At 35.4% G+C, this 19165-nt stretch overlaps 2 protein-coding genes across 3 annotated transcripts in view; both read left to right on the top strand.

The window, feature by feature from the left end:
- Nucleotides 1-593: 593 nt before the first annotated feature.
- LOC133866300 (uncharacterized) lies at nucleotides 594-3029 on the top strand. Its single transcript, XM_062302826.1, has 3 exons — nucleotides 594-1064; nucleotides 1233-1734; nucleotides 1924-3029. Exons 1-3 carry the CDS (start codon nucleotides 594-596, stop codon nucleotides 3027-3029), a joined length of 2079 nt encoding a protein of 692 aa, XP_062158810.1.
- A 1335-nt stretch (nucleotides 3030-4364) lies between these two features.
- The window catches only part of LOC133865673 (probable LRR receptor-like serine/threonine-protein kinase At1g56140), a 32794-nt gene continuing 17993 nt past the window's right edge, over nucleotides 4365-19165 (top strand). Inside the window, exons 1-13 of one of the 2 annotated variants that reach the window (XM_062302102.1) lie at nucleotides 4365-4608; nucleotides 8040-8229; nucleotides 15881-15952; nucleotides 16169-16240; nucleotides 16356-16427; nucleotides 16706-16777; nucleotides 17109-17180; nucleotides 17298-17369; nucleotides 17578-17649; nucleotides 17756-17827; nucleotides 17947-18018; nucleotides 18523-18594; nucleotides 18683-18748. In XM_062302102.1, the coding sequence (XP_062158086.1) occupies nucleotides 4461-4608; nucleotides 8040-8229; nucleotides 15881-15952; nucleotides 16169-16240; nucleotides 16356-16427; nucleotides 16706-16777; nucleotides 17109-17180; nucleotides 17298-17369; nucleotides 17578-17649; nucleotides 17756-17827; nucleotides 17947-18018; nucleotides 18523-18594; nucleotides 18683-18748 (1124 nt within the window). In that variant the 5' untranslated portion in view covers nucleotides 4365-4460. Of the gene's footprint in view, nucleotides 4609-8039; nucleotides 8230-15880; nucleotides 15953-16168; nucleotides 16241-16355; nucleotides 16428-16705; nucleotides 16778-17108; nucleotides 17181-17297; nucleotides 17370-17577; nucleotides 17650-17755; nucleotides 17828-17946; nucleotides 18019-18522; nucleotides 18595-18682; nucleotides 18749-19165 lie in introns of those variants that run through there. The other variant, XM_062302104.1, reaches the window with a different exon arrangement.

Raw genomic sequence — 19165 nt, forward strand, 5'->3', positions numbered from 1 at the left:
ACTGATTATTTGTGTCATTTGTGAGATTACTTTGTGTTATTGATAAATTATAATAATGTTTAAAGTTGGATATCAGAAAAGTAGTCCAAGTAAAGTTAATAGGTTGATTAAAATGAAAAATTGGTAAGGGTGAGAATTATTAAATAGCTTAAATAGTTTGTTTAGTGATTATTGAATGCCTTGTTGACAATTTTATTATTATTATTATTATTAGTTTTTACTTTACAATATTATAAAATTTTGATTTTGGAAATTGTTGATTTAATTTGATTTTTATGACACAGAACAACAATTAATTCGCAGCACAGAAGCAGTGCGAAACCACTCTACGCAAGTCGCACTTTTTGAGGTTAGTTTTCTAAGCTCAATTCCTAATATAAATGGTATTATAATTTGGATATTATGGTTATTAAATATTGAGAATATTGGTTATTATAGTTGATAAGTCAAAACAATTAATTAGAGAATTTAACACGTAAAAACTATTGTATTCAATTTGTTTTTTATTTGAGTTTGTTAATTGCTATCTTACAAATATTTTTTATTGCTTTTCTAAAGACTCTAATATAACCATATAAATTTATTTGTAGATAATGGGAAAGCCAAATACAATATTTGACTTTTTCAAAAGAAAAAATACACAAAGTTCAAATGCCAATGTTGGTGATGCATCTTCGCCAACTTCTGATATCGTAATTTCTGAAAATTCTTCTAAAAAATCTCGAAGAGTTGACGTCAATGAATTTGATATTAGTTCATTGGAGTTTGATCCTGGATTGCGTCGTCAGATATGGGAGTATAATGTTAATCAACGGGATGAAATTCGACGAGCTTACATTAAAGCTGGTCCGTACCAATTTATCCACCCAGACTACCCAAAATCCGGAGATCGAAATCATCTTCGTAGCTTTCAACCTTCGTGGTTCAATCTATTTCCTTCATGGCTTGAATATTCGCGCGAAACAGATGCAGCATTTTGTCTACCATGCTTTCTCTTTAATAAGCCATCTGGACATCCTACGCAACGTGTTTTCACTATAGATGGATTCAAGAATTGGAAGAAAGTTAGAGATGGAAAAAATTGTGCTTTTCTCAATCATATAGGAAAAGATCCTAATTCATTTCACAGAATTGCTGAGAGGTCATACGAAGACTTGAAGAACCAATCTCAACATATACAAAATGTGTTTGAAAATTTCACTTCTGAACAAATTGCAAACAATCGACTGCAGTTAAAAGCCTCGATTGATGTTGTTCGAGTGCTTGCATTTCAAGGTGTTGCTTTTAGAGGTCGGGATGAAAGTGTGGATTCAACGAATCGTGGAAATTTTCTTGAAATATTGAATTTAATGGTTTCATATAATGAACAGATTGCTGAAGTGATAGCTAAAGCTCCAAAAAATGCCTCTTATACATCACCAATGATACAAAAAGAAATTTTACATATTTTTTCAACCAGAGTGAAGGAGGCAATTCGCAAAGAAATTAGTAATGCAAAGTTTTACATAATGGTTGATGAAGCTCGTGATGAGTCAATGAAAGAGCAAATGGCTATAGTTTTAAGATTTGTCGACAAAGATGGTTTTGTGCGGGAACGTTTTTTTGGGCTTGTTCATGTCGCTAATACTGCGGCACTAACCCTACAAAAGGGTATATATTTTGTATTGTCTCAACATAAGTTAGCCATTGAAAATATTCGAGGGCAAGGATATGACGGCGCAAGCAACATGCGAGGTGAGTGGAATGGGTTGCAAGCTTTGATTTCAAATGATTGTCCATATGCCTACTACATTCATTGTTTCGCACATCGTTTGCAATTGGCATTAGTAGCGGCATCAAAAGAAGTTATTCTTGTTCATCAATTTTTTACTAATTTGAATTCTATTGTCAATATTGTTTGTGCCTCATGCAATCGATTTGAAGAATTGCGGATTTCTCAAACTGCTGAAATTGCTTACCTGATTGAAATTAATGAGATTGAGAGTGGAAGGGGACTTAATCAAATTAGTACTTTACAACGGGCTGGAGATACTCGTTGGAGTTCTCACTTGAGATCAGTTTCTAGCTTGATCAAAATTTTTAGTCCAGTTTGTGAAGTTATTCTTAAAATCATTGATGTGGGAACTACTTCTTCCCAACGAGCAGAAGCAGATTCAGTTTATCAAGTAATGACTTCATTTGAATTTGTTTTCATCTTGCATCTCATGAAAGAAACGATGCAGATTACTGATCATCTATGTCAAGAATTGCAATCAAAATCTCAAGACATTTTAAGTGCCATGAATCTTGTTTCATCTACCAAAGCATATATCCAACAATATAGAGATGATAAATGGGATGATTTACTTACCAATGTGAAGTCATTTTGCGAGAAACGCAATATAGATATTCCAGATATGAATGCCCGTTATGTTGAGAGGCGAGGTCGAGCTCGCCATCAACAAGCTGACTTTACAATCGAGCAACATTATCGAGTGGATATTTTTTGTGCCTCTATAGATTCTCAATTGCAAGAATTAAATCGCCGATTTAGTGAGCATGCAGTGGAGTTGCTTATTCTCAGCTCAGCTCTTGATCCTCGAGCTGCACGTGAATCTTTTAGAATTGATGATATTTGTCAGTTGGTAAACAAGTTTTATCCTCAAGATTTTACCGATCTTGAAAAGGAACAGTTGGAAATAGAACTTAACCATTACAAGCATAATGTAGTCCTACATTCGAGTTTTCAAGCATTGTCAAATATTTCTGAATTTTGCCAATGGTTGGTTAGTACCGGAAAATCAGCTATCTACCAACTTGTTTTTCGAGTTATTGTACTTGTGCTTACTCTTCCCGTTTCTACCGCAACTACAGAACGAGCATTTTCAGCCATGAATATTGTCAAAACTAGGCTTCGCAACAAAATTGAAGACGAGTTTCTGACGGATTCTTTAATGGTGTACATTGAAAGAGAAATTGCTGCAACAATTAGCATAGATTCAATCATAGATGATTTTCGGGATTTAAAAAAACGGCGGGTTCCATTTTGATAGGTGTTTTGGATTAAATTTGATGTATTATGAAACCCTTATTTTCTATAATTACTTTTGTTTAGTTTTTTTTTTTTTTTTTTTGTTCAAAAATGCCTTGGCCCCTGCTCAAAATACTTTCTGGCTCCGTCCCTGGCTCTTGTTGAATTCCATTGACATTTTATTTGGTAATATTAATAAATTTCAAACTTTTTTTTTGCGAAATATTTGACACACTGTACTTTATGTTCATAGATATTGTGCGTATTTATAGGATAAAAAGATGACCGATATCCTTATTCACCATTAATTCTACTTTCTATCAAAGTAAGAATTAAATAAGAAAGGACTTCTCTTAATTAATTAACCAACAATTTATTAAGAAGTATTAAATAACCTTATAACATTATGAGTTCAATAAATTTTTATCCGTGCCATGTTATGTGGAATATTATAAATTCTTACAAGAACAATTTTTCAAGACGTTCTCTACCCTCTTAAACGGGTCAAGTCTAGGCTTATGTTTTATAAGTTTTAAAGTTACAGCACAGAAGTCCATGCCACGTACATTGGAGGATCAAATTGGTACTCTGACTAGTTCTTAGCAATTACCCCCTTGAACGCACGCATTGACAAAGAAACGCATGCTATAATTGATCACGGAAGGTGATTTGATAGCCATGGCCAATGGTCCATTCTTATTCGCCGGTTGACAAAAAAGCAACGTGCATTGGCAAAAAAGCAACGTGCCATTGGCAAAAAAGCAACGTGCATTGACAAAAAAATAGCCGGGCATTAATTGGCCAAAAAAAAAGGCGCTTTTCTGAATTATAGCAACACACGCAACAACAACGCGCTCGCGAATCGCGATTGTTGAAGGCTTGAAGCAAGACTAGAGAAGAAAAGACAAGTAAAGGTTGTTTCCATGCCACTTTACAGTAAAATAGAAGTGCGGAGGAGCAGAATTTCCGGATGAAGAATTCTGCTTTACAATGGCATATTTGTAATTACAATATTTACAAATATGCCATTGCAAAGCAGAATTTCCGGATGAAATCCAGAAATTCTGCTTCTCCCAAGCATTACCCAAAATAGAAACCAAAGAGTTTGAATACGTTAAAGGCAGTTGTAATCCCGAAAGTCAGAAATGGAAGCTACCCTTTATTTGGCGACGCGGAAGCCCTAAATGGTAAATATGTCAGCGATCGATGTCACTGTACGGGGGCCAACCAAGCTTGAAAATTACACACGACCTGAACTGGTTGACCCGAAAGGCGATTGCAACTTGCAAGCCTCTATCGACAGAGGCGCGTGGGTGGGGCATGGTTTCGATGTTGAGACTGATATTATAATATATAATAAAATCATAGACAACCCAGTGGATGAGCAAAAGGCAGGATTTATATATTGAGGAAATGCATTGAGTCAGGCGTTAAGCGGTCAGTCTGGTGGATGGCGCTCCATCGATCAGTCTCAGACATGGTGGGATCAAGATCATCACCAGTTTTAGTCTTTGCTCTTTATGCTGCCTGCATCTTTGGCCTGCCTGAGCTTGCTCAAGCTCAAAATGGAACCAACCCTGTCACAGATCCTGCTGAAGGTATCTCTCTCTCTCTCTCTCTCTCTATTACTATTTACTTATCCAGAGAGAAAGAAAAAAAGAAGCAAGAAAACGCTGATAGACCTTCAGATGCCACAAAATAAAATAAGACCAAAATCTTAATTATGAAATGACTATTCCCTATTTTAAATAAAATGGAGAGAATACTATTCCTAAGAAAACCGCCTGCTTTTTGCCTTACTCTGGTTCCAACTTCCAATGCAAAGAGTCTTCATATCCTTAAAATTATGTTCGTCGTCTTCTTTAATTTTCCTTTGAGAGGGAAAAAATAACAAAGAGAATTAATTAAACAGCGTTTTGTGGCGTTAAGTGACTAGAAAATTGAAGGAACTTAAGCATAATCTGGTTAAGTGTTTAAAAAATTGTCGTCTAGATTTGGATAAACTTTCGACAAATTGCTTTCGTGACAAAAAATAAAAATTAAACAGGCTAAGGTTAGTAGATATCAGTTAATTTTAAGAGTAATGATTGAATACCACCCAAAGATACAACTTTTCACCACCTTACCTATGTGGCAAGGTGGTCCCCTACCTTAATTTATTTTTAAAAAATAAAAATATTTAAAAAGTAGTGGGGGACCACCTTGCCACATAGGCAAGGTGGTAAAAAGTTGTATCTTTGGGTGGTATTCAATCATTACTCTAATTTTAAATGTTTTATACAACCGGATCAGTCAACCGTACACACAAGCAGGTTTAGAATAAAATATAGGTTAGTTAATTGGTTGAGGTGTATTATTTGCATGCATACATTTTGTACATCCAATTATATTTGGTGTAAAATTCATGCACACAAGACGTGTCGCACATGCATATATCTCACACTAAATATATATGAAAAATATTACATGTACTTAAATTTTTATAAAGAGAACCTTACTAATTGATGTTGAACTTATTCATTAGACATATCAAAACAATTAATGAAAAGAAATGTTACGGGTACCAATAAATAAGCTCTACATCATCATAATAAAGTTTTATTTTTAAAAGTTTAAGTATATGTAATATTTCTCGAAATGTATTGAGTGTATATATAAAATATGTACTAAAAAGTGTGTATATGTATGATTTGCCTAGTTGGTTAGTATTCACTGTCAACTAGGTTTTAGAGAGCAAAAAAATGCCACGTAGTTTGGTTTCGTTGTGGTTTAATTGGGTCTTCAATTTCAACCCAAATCAATCAAAGCCCTTCCCAGTTCCTCTCTCTTAGTAATTATTCTTTCTTGTCTGACGTCCACACAATCAATCCAGGCACCCCACCACACAACCCCCCCACCGTCAATCGTCTGACCCCCCACCTTGACAACTTAGGGGCTGATCAATAGCTTGGTGAGAGTTATGAATTTTTCTACAATGTACAAATAGCAATTTTAAATATCCTTTTTTATTCATTTATTTATTTTTAAAGTTGATATGCATGGTTTAAATTGTATCAAAATTTAATAACCATTTATCTCGAATCATAATAATAATTTTTTAAAAAAACAAAAAATTCCAATTGTTACATATCAAAAAGGCCGTATGTGTCTTTGTTTGAAACGTATGATCTGTTTATTGCCACGCCTGCAATTGTTGGTCAACTTTATGCTGCACCTAATCGAGAGGGAGAGTAAATGATTTGAATTTATATATATATATATATATATATATATATATATATCATAATGTTATATAATATATTTTATTCCACAACTTACTTGCAATGCAGGTGTGATAGTGCAAACTAATTTTTAAATTAATTCGTGTTAAAAAAAAAATCAAAAGTTAATTGGAACTGACACATCAACATTGTAAAATAATTATAAAATAAAAATATGATCTATATATATATATTGTGTGTGCATTTGTGTGCATATAGAAATGTCTTTTAACATAGGTGTCGGTTTAGGTTAGTTAAATGTAATTTCCATATTGCATAGAAGGAAAAAAAAAGTGTAATTTCCTCTTGATAGGCCACCAACAGTAGCAATTTAACTTTTTTTTTTTTTTTTTTAAAAAAAACACTCAAAATATGTACTAGGGTGTGTGTGGTTGTGTTTTGTGGTTATTGTCTCTAACCGTTAATCGTAACTATTTTAGGCGGTTATCTAATTTTTGTAACCGTAACTAGTCCACCTTAAGCGGTTAATTTCTTTAAAATAACCGTCGTTTAGCAGTTATTGAAACTTATAACCGCACCGCATAAACGCGTTTTTAGATATGAGTGTATTTTGGTATTGTAGGCATTCCTTGAGCCTCTTTTAAGGGCCTATTTTCGATGACTTTAGGCATTTTTTAAATATGGATAATTACATTATTGGTCCCTAAGGTTAATCTAAATTACAAATCACTCACTGTGGTACAAAAAATTTATGGAATGTCCTTGTGGTAAATTATAATTACGAATCACTCTCTGAACCCGTTTTTCGTCTACTAAGTTAACGGAATCCGTTAGTTGACACGTCATACCCAATAGGAGGGTCCTTGTGGTAAACTATAATTACGAATCACTCCCTGAACGGCTGAACCCATTTTCCGTCCACCAAGTTAACAGAATCCGTTAGTTATCACGTCATACCCAATAGGTAATCGACACCGTCCATTACAATAAAAAAATATAAATATATTAAAATGTAAATAAATAAAACTTCATTTTTTTTAAAAAAAAAATAAAATAAAATAGTTAAAGGGTGGCTATCGGTTGAGCGGCCACCCCTAAAGTGGTCGCACACCACCCTCAGGGGCTCAGGGTGGCCGCGCCCCGGCCACCCCTTCACTATATATATATATAATAAAATAATTTTTAAGTTTTATTTATTTATATTTTTTATTGTAATAGACATGTGTCGATTTCTTATTGGGTATAACGTGACAAACTAACGGAATCTGTTAACTTGGTGGACAAAAAACAGGTTCAAGGAGTGATTCATAATTATAGTTTAATTATCACAAGGACCATCTATGAACTTCTTGTACTACAGGGAGTGATTTGTAATTTAGGCCAACCCCAGGGACTAATAGTGCAAGTATCCATTTTTTAAATAAGTAGAATGCTTCAAAATATAACAAAGCTCAAGAATTATTTTTATAAATAAAGATAAATTTCATTAAATTCAAACAAAAACCACATATCAAATGCACCAAACCCATGGCATTTTATATATATATATATATATATATATATAATGGTTATTAACCGTTTCCGTTTACCCTTAAATTTACTAACTGCCCCACTTTAAGGGATTAACAATTTTTCTTAATTCATACAAAAGTGATTATACAATTAACGGTTATTAACCGCTCGATATGCTTGTACACCCTAAATTATATACTAACTAGGTGAGATTTCTTTTGAGTGCAATCATGACAAAGTCGGTATTTGTTTTCCACGCTAATTCCAATGATATATAATTGTGAATTTTATTGCAGTAAGGGTTTTGAATTCAATATTTCAAAAATGGGGAATCTCAGCACCATCAGGCCAATGGAATATAAGTGGGCAACCATGCAGCGGAGCGGCCATCGGCTCTTTCCCCACCATCGATGATAGAGATCACAATCCCTTTATCAAATGCAACTGTTCATACGACAATGGCACTACTTGTCACATTACGGAACTGTACGTACTTTTCTCTTACCTGTTTTCGCTCCGTCTCTCTCTGTTTCTATCCAATTCCATTTTTGCTTAAAATTACAATTTTATACATAAAAACCAAAGATTGCCCCTTCTATCCGGTCTTGGTAAAAAGCAGTGGGTTTTTGCCCACCAATAGTCCCTTGACATATTAGTTAAAGACAAAAAACTGAAAAGGTAGTGAAGCACCCAATCCCTCTCTCCCATTCTGATTTGAAGTAGTCTATGTTCTAAACAAAAGAAAGAAAAACCACCGCCCAGTTTGCCAAAACCCGTCCGCCCAAAATCACCGCACGTCCGCCCGGACTGGAGCACTCCTCCGAAGTCCCGGCGTGGGCACCCCTAATCTGCCCCAAATCCCGTCCGTCCGTCCGTCCCTAATTAGCCCCAAATCTTGTCCGCCCTTAATCCACCCTAAATCCCGCCCACCCAAAATCACCGCACGTCCACCGGACTGGACAACGACGCCAAAGCCGTCCACCCCTAATCCCCCCAAATCCCATCCGTCCGCCCCTAATCCCCCCAAACCATCCTCTTGGCCAGAACCATCTTCTTCTTCTTCTTCTTCTTTTTCATTTTCGGTCTCTCAGTTTCAGTCTCTCTCTCGATCTGCATCCTCTCTCTCACGGTGGCTCTCTCTCTCTCCGATGATCGGTCTTTCTCAGAAGTCCCGGCGTGAGCGGCGGCTTTTTGGTGGCGGCAATCGGGCGGTGACAGCATTCATCTTGGGTCTTTAATCGGGTGTATTGCATTTATTTGCTTTTTTATTTCAAGCTCACGTGTCAAATTATCATTGGCAGGCAAAAAAACCCCACTTTTTGCCAGGACCGAATTGAAATTATTCCCAAAACGAAAACCTGAAGTGCTTCGTGTTCATGTTTGGATAACTGTTTCTCTTCTCTATATATATATGGGGTCTATTGATCGTTTCACCCATTCAATTGGGTCGCATCAATTTTATTGGTCATGGTAAAGAAACTTTAAAAAAAAGAAAAAGAAAAAAGAAAAAAAGATTTGCATGAAATTTGTTCGATATTATGTCTGGCTGGTACTGCAAAGGTCCAAGGTAAGCCCCTATAACACACATTTGAACGAAGATTACCTCGGCCATCATTTCTGGACCAACTCCTACGTTCATATTTCTTGCTACTCCATTCTCTATTATAGTAGTAACAGGTTGACAACGGTCTACAAAATAAATAAATAAAAACTAGTTGACAACAAAGACTTTGAAAAGAATAAAAAACAAAATAGATTTTATCTTTCAAATTTAGGTCACAAAACAATGCATATTTTACCCAAATTTCAATGAGAAAAAAAAAAAAAAATGGCAACAGAAGGCCATGTGGCACAAGAAGTAACATATCAACAATTTTTTTTTTTTTTTTTTTCAGTTTTTTTTATTATTAAATATTCCCTTTTATATATGTATATATATTTATATTTCTAAAATTGCTGATATGGCAATTCTTTTGCCACATAGCCGTTTGTTGCCACATATCTTTTTATTTTACTTTTTATGAAATTTTTAGCAAAAAGATGTCCTATCATGACCGTTGAATCGAGGGCTATTCTATATAACTTACTCTAAACGGATCTTCCACAGGTTGGATTTGTTGCTTACCTTACGGCCCATGCCATTCAATGCACTATATAATGAACTAGAGCTCTTTTTCGTCACCTAGGAAGCAATACTAGAGTCTCCTTATAATTTTCACATTTCAAATTCTAGGGATAGTGATGGTTACTCTAGAGTGAGATGAACAATATTCTGAGTGCTATTCTAAAACGTACATTCAGTCTTCTCTATTAGAGTCCTAAGAAGGGAGAAGTTCTAATAGACAAAAATTTTAGCAACTCAATATAGTAGCTTATTATAATCTAATTAAGGTAGTTGGTAGTTATCAAATAGGGGTTGTGATTCATGCACAACCCTTAGCACAACTAGTGCACAACTTCAAGGCATATTGAAGTGTGCTAAAGTTGTCTTTTTAGCACTTCACCCACTATTTAATAATCCTTAAAAGATTATGTTAATTAGAAATAAAATTCCACTAATCCATGTGGACTCTCTGGGTCAAATTAATTTCCAATATCTCCCACTCATCCATATTGGGTACCATATCCATAAGCTGTGAAAGAACTCAAGGAATGATTCTAACTCCAATAAAAAACAATCAAGCAATAATTATCACAGTACTAAAATTACTTGAAAACTAAATCATACAAACACACAACTGGAAAAACTCTTTGAACACATCAAATGTTTAAAAACCACTCTAATGCAGTCAAAACCAGAAAATCACTATAGAGAAGATCCAGACTACAAGATAAGATAAAACTTACAATCCTTTGTGATATCCTATTTCGTGTAATACAACTAACCACCTGCTAGCCTCTAAGCCCTCCAATCTTCTTACAGTGCATCTCTTTATCGATCCTTTGGTAGACTCTTCTTCAGACAATATTTTGTGTATGGTTTGTTGGCTAAAACTCAAGAACACTTCAAGTGTGAACAAAGCTCAAAGCTTTCATAACATACACACTTGGTCACACTATTTTGGTGATGGAAAATGAATCTATAAACTCCCTAGGATCATCCTACACACTTTTACCAAATACCCAAGAACCCCTTTAGAGCTTATGAAAATCTCCAGGAAAAATGTCTCTTCAAGCTTTTTTTGAATAAGCTAAAAATCTAATTTTTATCAACTGTTCCGCAGGCTGCCGTTAAAACAAAAAAAAACTTAGGATTCCATCGCTAACTTTTTGACACTTGTCAGTTCCTCAGTCTAGCTTCCGTTAGAACGGGCTTCAGACAGGATCTTACAAAATCTCATGGAGAGCCAATTGTTGCTTGATGCTCGAACGTGCTTCTGACGCCCTTTTGACGGAGGATGGCAGAGGGGTTAAATCGTCTTCCAGTGTTGTGCCATTAGAACAGCTCTAATTCCGTTTGAACGGAGGAAGGGAGTAAGAAATCTTCTTGTCATAGGCGTCTCGTTAAATTGGATTTCCAACGCCTTCTAACAGGGGAAGGCAAAGAGGACTCTTCTTCAACCAAGCAGCTGTCGTTTGAACGGCCTTCTCACATGCTTCTAACGTGGGATCACAAAAGCTCCAATAATAAGCCAAAACGAAACCCAAAACACTTGGAAAATATCCACAAGGTTTTCTGCACCGAATATTACCAATATTCTATGAATTAACAAACTGTTTCCTCCTGATAGCTCATCTAATCATCTCCTCCTAAGGGTGGAGCCAACAGGGGTTTGCCCCTTCTGACCTGCCTAAAACTTTCTTCAGCCTCAGTATGTAAGGGAATAATATAGTGGGCTTAATGGGGGTTAATTAGGTTAAGATGGCCTGATGGGACTGAACTGTTACAAGTTAGTTTTAGAGCTAGTGGGTTGGGTTGTTAGTAGTTAGGGGTAGTTACAGTTGGAAGCTTGTATATAACCCAGGTTCACGAATGAATTTGTATCGAATTTGTCAAATGTGTAATAAGTTCCTGGAGTTTAAGCTTTCTCTAATAAAGCCTGGAGGTTCTGGATTCCTTGAAGGTCCAGCTTGCAATTTCATCTTCTTCCATTTCGTTCTATTCCATCTTTCTATTCTATCTTTCCATCCATTTTATCAATATATCCATACAATTCCTTACAATCACAGTTAAAGAATATAAGAAATACATGCATTACATAGTAGAGTTTCCTTAGTTGCCCACCCTTAGTCACTCACTCATTTCCAATGTCTCCGCCGAAACATAATTGCAACAAATTTAATCAGTGAATAGAGGCGACTTCTCTTGCTAAGAAGATAGCAATCCTAATAACCAACACAAGGAGTTGGGGTTTTATTTTAGAATTAGTGGTGACCCTCATCGAAGGCCGGGGGAGGAGCATTCTAGTGAGCGACGACGAGCATGTCGAAGCACAACACCGCCATCTGAACTATGCTTTTTCACGAATACAGAGAAAACCCATAAATCTAAAATTGTATCTAAAGCTAAAAAACCGACCCACTTAAAGTATCCGAGAAATCTAAGAGAGAGAGAGAGAGAGAGAGAGAGAGAGAGAGAGAGAGAGAGAGAGAGAGAGAGAGAGAGAGAGAGAGAGAGAGAGAGAGAGAGAGGGAGGGGAGGGGAGGGAGGGAGGGAGAGAGAGAGCCTGAGCGTGGGTGGGGATGACCTTTCTCTCCATCTCTATATATTGATCAGCTAGTTGGAGTTGTGTGCTTGTCTTTTGGGAGGAGATGTAGCTAGAAGCTGAAAAGGGTTTGGTTCTTAGCGGGTTGTAAGTTAGAGAGAAAAGGAATTCATGGAGAAAACTAAATAGAGTTTGGTATTTGATGGGATAGACTGCATGTGCATGTGTGTGAGTGAGAGTATGGAAAAACTTGGTGCACTAGGGGTGGTGTGTATGGTTTTGCTGGAAACATATAAAAGGGGTGTACACAAATGTCATAAGGGATTAGGTGAGCGTTTGAATCTGCCCTAAATTTGTGCTTTCCTCTTCCTTTTTTCAGGCCATTTAATGAGATGTGAATTACTCATACTTCATAGTGATGGAGCAGATATCCATCCAGTCACTCCCTTGATTGGTCATCTATGACACATACAATATGAAATGTCTGTTATGGTGGAACTCCCACTCAATTGGCTTGTCACACTCAAACGCCATACGAATCTTAGTCTAGTCACCATAAAGGTGTCCTAACTTGAGTTTCTTTGCACAGTCGCTTGTCGAGTGCTTGTCTAAGATCTCACATTTGGCTTTATTTAGGTTTCATGAAGTTGTAAAAAACTTCATGTGCGCTGCCTATAATTCTCATCTTAAATAAGCTAAGACAACATTCTAAGAATTTGTCTTACATGATCCTAAAGTGTAACACCCCCAAGAATTAACTAACATGTAGTTAACTCGGCGTGCCTCCCAAGACCTATTTACCACATAAATAACTCAAAAAGGATCTACCGATCTGTTAACTTCGTATAAAATGAACAACATAAATACTTAAAACTTGATATAAGATAGTGTATCTAAAATAATTCCATAAATTACTAAATATTCAGAGCAATACTAAGTCTCCCAAAAGTGATAAAATTAAAACCAAAGCGTTACAATTCTCAAAATAACCTCAAATCATTGATAAGTAAAGAAAACTCCAAACATAACAAACATCCCTAATTACATCAAGATCAAGATCTAGTCTTAAAAAGATAAATCAAATGGAGAATCTTGATCATCTCCCCATGCGTATCTCCATCACTATCCCACATGCTTTGCAACCACTTTGAGTCTAGCTCCTCAAAGATGATCCTAGTACATATTGTCTCAAAGGACTCACCATCTAGCTACTGACTAACTGCAAAACACAAGTGTGTTTCACATGTGGAAAGAAAATCAAGTGTAAGTTCACGATTTAGTGAGGTAAAATCAAATGAAAGAATTTAGAACTCATAGTTTTTAAAGAAAAGGTTTTCTCACATTAAGATATATCATCATATAAGGCAGTTGATATCAATAAGAAGTATGCACATGATAAATTCTGATCATACTATCATCGTTCAACTCCATATGTTTTATTCAAACCCTTACTATAGAAGCTAATAATTTGGGTAAGAGTTGAGAACAAGAAAGAGACGCACACAATTAAGGTGGTTCGGCCTATAATTTACATCTACACGCCAAAGCCTTTGCTTAGTTACATCTTTCTTTGATGATTTGATTATATACAAGCTCGATTTATAGATAAAGAGTCTGAACATTACATATCACTTCAACTTCTACATTAACAATAATAAATTTAATTTACACAAACCACTTTATAACTCTTGTCTCTTGAGTTCTTGTAACTCTTATCTTTTGAGTTTTTGTAACTATTGTCTCAAGCCCAAGGATAGATCACGTACGTTGAGCTTGGATCTTGAACAGGCTGGAAAAAAAGAGAGGCTATTATGGCCTGAATGTGAACATTGGTTGCTATGACCAGAATTTGGACTTTGACGACTGTTTGGCCAGTATCGGCTACTATGGTCGGAACATGGAGATTGGCTACTTTTTGGCCGGCCTCGACTAGAAAAGAGCTTCATTAGCCTTTTTGGCCGAAAGTCTAATATGTTGTCATAGGCTCAAAATGATGCAAAAGATTATCTTGAAACTGTAGAGCAGGTTGGTGAAATAGAGCTGTCAGAAAGAGATCATTCTGGAAAGAAATGAAAGCTGATGAAGAAAGTGATGGTAATGATGCGAATGGTTTGGAATCTTAAGATCAAGTAATCCAGAAAGATGCAATGATAAAAATGCAAGGGTAGTGGTTCTGAAGAAGAGAATGCCAATGTATTAAAGCAACAATTTCCTTTTAAAGATCACTTGCAGGAACATGTTGAGTACTATGATGGAAGATGACAGAGGTTGAGGTCTGTTTGTGGCTATGATTCGCTGAGACTATGGATTTTGGTTGTGGTTGCAGATGCCAAAGGGATGAGAGAAACCTAAAAAAAATTGGCACAGGATCGATACTCACATGAGTGTTTAGGGCTCTGATACCATATAGAAGCTCATAATTTAAGGAAGAGTTGAGAACAAGAAAGAGAGACACACAATTAAGGTGATTCGTCCTATGACATACATCTACACGTCAAAGCCTTTGCTTAACTACATGTTTCCTTGATGATTTGATTGTATATAAGACTATTCTATTTATAGAGAAAAGAGTCCGAACGTTACAAGTCACTTTAGCTTATACATTAACAACAATAAATTTAATTTACACATACCATCTTATACATCTTGTTTCTTGAGTTCTTATAACTCTTGTCTCAATACTTACCCCTTCTTGATAGGGTTTGCGTGTTCTCGAAATAACCTCTGGTGCAACACCGGTGCCCCGATATGCACAAACTAGTGATCGGGTCTGACCCTAGGTAGCCCACGCTGGTAACAATGCCGTATGGTCGTGACCACCATGTGTACATAGCTGCGCTGGTCAGCACAAGTCTGAGAAGGGCTTTAGCCTAAAGTGCTCCGCTTATGTGGGAAGTGGCTTGGTAACTTTTGGGGCTGAAAGTGCCTGCATGAGTTGGGCTTTGGTATATTGGGACTTAAGTTTGAGCATTTCTCACCACCTCTTATATTGCATCCTTTATTAGTGTAATTTTTCCCAATTTTTTTTTGCTTGTGGAAGTTGATTTTTATGCTGAACCATGTAAATAATTTCTTTTGAGTGTGATTAATCTATTTCTTTTCCCTCTTCTCTACTAGTTTGTCATCCAAATTTTTATTTTGTTGTAATAAACTAGTATCAACACTTTTTGCTGTCACAATAGTTACTAATATTCTTGAGCAGGCATTCGTCTACCACCTTAGATTAAACTTACAATTTTGAACATCAAGAAATTAAATTCACATCAAATGTGAGCAATTTCAATACAAAATTGAAGTGCAATCCTTCCATATGATAATCCACTTTTTGGTTTTAAATAGACTTGAAAAGTTCAGTAAAATTATGTTAAGCGATCGACAAATAGTTTATGTAATGGCAGACAACTTACACTTCAAAGAATCTTGAACATCTTGCACGTATGAATCTTCCATTTTTTTGATTGCTTGCTTTTTGAATTTTATTTTCTTTGCAGGAAGGTTTATGCCTTGAATGTTGTCGGTGTAATCCCAGAAGAGCTATGGACTCTAACTTTCCTCACCTCTCTGTATGGTTTCTTCTTTATATGTTTGTTTACTTGGGTTTTGTATGAGTTTTGGTTTCCTTCTTTCTCATGTAAGCTAGGATTGAACTTACACCTTGAATTTGTGGTGCACAATATCAATGAATTGAAATTTATGCTAGATGTGTCGTGCTAGTTTTCCACAATGGTCCATTTGCATTGCGCACTGTTAAATATGCTAAGTTCCTCCATTTCTTACAGGAATTTGGCCCAAAATATATTGACAGGTAACCTGTCCACATCCATCCGCAATCTAACTCGCATGCAATACCTGTAAGCTCATCCTACTTTGATTTGAAACTCCTAGGACATAGTACATTAATATTATTTAACCTTTCCTTTTTTTTTTCTTTTTTTTTTTTTTTTTTTCTGATGTTTAACGCATTAGGAGTCTTGGCATTAATGCATTATCAGGGGAGCTTCCAAAGGAACTTGGAGAGCTTACCAATTTAATAGCATTGTAAGTCATACTCTTTGTCAATTTCCTAATTCATCCATATGGCGTCTTGGTGTTGCTGCTTTTCTACAGATATTTGTGATCTTCTTAAAATGAGACTCATTTCTTCCTATTGCCTTTATCTTTATATGGTAGTAGGTTTAAAGAGGTGTTTTCACAAAATAGCATGTCTTCTCTATTGCTTTCTGCATTCCATATACCTGATCTTGATTATCTGACCCAAAAGAGAATAAAATCCTTTGCTTGTAATTCATTTATTGTTTCACTTGATAAATTTGCAGGTCGTTTTCATCAAACAACTTCTCGGGCTCTCTGCCATCTGAGCTTGGGAATTTAGTGAATCTAGAACAAATGTAAGTTCTAGTACAATGCTGAATTTCTTTTTTCACTGTCAGTCCGCAAAACCATTAGATTGCAATTTGTTGCAGTGATGAAGACTTTGCAAATGGTTCTAATAAAGCTACTACTCTGAGGCTCAAGATTATAAGAACTTTGTCACAGCCAATCTTATAATATGCCATAATAAACGGTTTTGCATATGCAAGACTTTTATCTTTTTTTCTTAAGATAGCTTGCAACCTTTCTTTTGGTTGTTAAATCCATTATCTAATATTACTTAAATTTTCATATAAGCTGAGGATAGGCTGTTATCAGTAGATTCATGTAAGTTGTTTCCCTTGACAGCTACTTTGATAGTTCTGGAGTTAGTGGTGAGATTCCTTCCACATTTGCTAAATTACGAAACCTCCAAAACGTGTAAGAAATTCATGTCTTTTTTTTTCGATTGAAAACTTTCTAAAATGTACATGTGGTTAAATATAAAAACAAAAGCTGCAATTGAATTGTCTGAGGAAATACTTCTTTTGGTATCAGGTGGGCATCAGACACTGAACTCACAGGCAGGATACCTGCCTTCATAGGGAATTGGTCAAAGCTTTCTGTCTTGTAAGACGATATTGTTAGCCTTATCCTTTTTTGTCTTTGTTTAATCATCCTTGACAAGGCTCAAGCATTCATTACACCACAATATCAATAAGAAACATTATTGTTATAAGACTTATGATTGAGCAAATTTTGATCTTTACCTGTTTATTCTACATAAAAGATGCATTAATCACAATTTATGATTAAGAACTCCCAAATTCTATTTTAGGAGGCTTCAAGGAAACTCTTTCCAAGGTCCAATACCCTCAACACTTTCCAATTTGATGTTTCTGACAGAGTTGTGAGTGTCTGCATCTTTTAGTTAACTTTTTATTTTTATTGTATATATATTTTTTATTTTTTCGATTTTGCAGATCTTAACAATCTCATGTCTGATATTACTGTAGGAGAATAAGTGATTTGTCTAATGGGAGCTCTTCACTGGCATTCATAAAGGATATGAAGTCTCTAATTATCTTGTAGGCAACATCATAGAGGCTAAGATTCAAAAATTCCTAAAGATGAATATATACGTTTTCTTCCCTTCTTTGTTGCTCTTCCTGAATATGGTATAACACTTTACTTACATGCATTGCAGAGTGCTGAGGAACAATAACATTTCTGATTCAATTCCATCCAATATAGGAGAATACCAAAATTTGACACAGCTGTAAGTAATAGCCATTGGTTGGTAACCCTTTAGATTCATGCAGGGCTTGTACCGTGTTAGATTGAATTTTAATTGTATCCAAAGCTATGAAAGCAGGAACCTCTCTTTTATTTGTTACATTGGACCAACTCAACCCGAAAAATGAAATTTGTAATGATTGCTGCACTAAAATCTAAAGACTGTTCAAGTTTTGACATAATTATCTGGTTATTTCTCCCAGCATAAAAAATCTGAACTTAACCTGTTTGTAATCGACTTAGGACCACTGCATAGTATATAAAACTCATCCGATTTCTTTTCATCTTCACTTATCCTTTCTCCGTCCTTTTCTTGTTCCTTCTATATTGTTTAGATGATGCATAAGGCTTAAATTTTATCCGTTCCAGTTGCATGAAGATCATAAGTGTTAATTACTTCTTGTAGATAACTGGTTTTATATATCTCACATCCATGTGATAGTTACTGTTGTATCAGTCCATGTGACAGTATTATATATCTTTCCAGGGATTTGAGCTTCAACAATATAGCAGGGCAGATTCCAGACTCCCTTTTCATTTTGACTTCGCTCTCTTACTTGTAATATCGCTCATTGCTTAGCTGCACAGTATACATACCAACATACTCCTTTTTGTATTGAAGCATGTATTGTTTCCTTCGTTATCAGGTTTCTTGGAAATAATAAGTTATATGGCATACTGCCTGTAGACAAAAGTGCGAATCTTCTCAACATGTAAGTGCATAAGACATTATGTGCATTCACAAGATTATAGTGAGATATACCAATCATATTGGAGAAGGTGCTTTTATTGGGAGATTATAAATCTAGGTGCTGCTCTCAAGTTAATACAAGTTTTGATCTCTATGCAATAAATTATTGTTTACTCTAAAAGATTAAGTGTTTCCTTTTTCTCTTTTGGATTTTCAGTTTTTCTGAAAGAAATTATAGAGTAAATTCTGATCACAACTACATTGATTTGTACTGGCTTAATTTTATAGTATTTCAAAAAAAATTATTATAGGAGAGAATGCAGAGTCATTTCAACTAAAAACTTGAAACTCTTAATAGGATTTTCCCTATTTGGAACTCTTGTATTTACCTATTTGAACTATCACAACTTTATCTAGATATATGGATTTAGCTAATAGC

This window comes from Alnus glutinosa, chromosome 4, assembly GCF_958979055.1.
Source record: "Alnus glutinosa chromosome 4, dhAlnGlut1.1, whole genome shotgun sequence".
Lineage (NCBI taxonomy): Eukaryota > Viridiplantae > Streptophyta > Magnoliopsida > Fagales > Betulaceae > Alnus > Alnus glutinosa.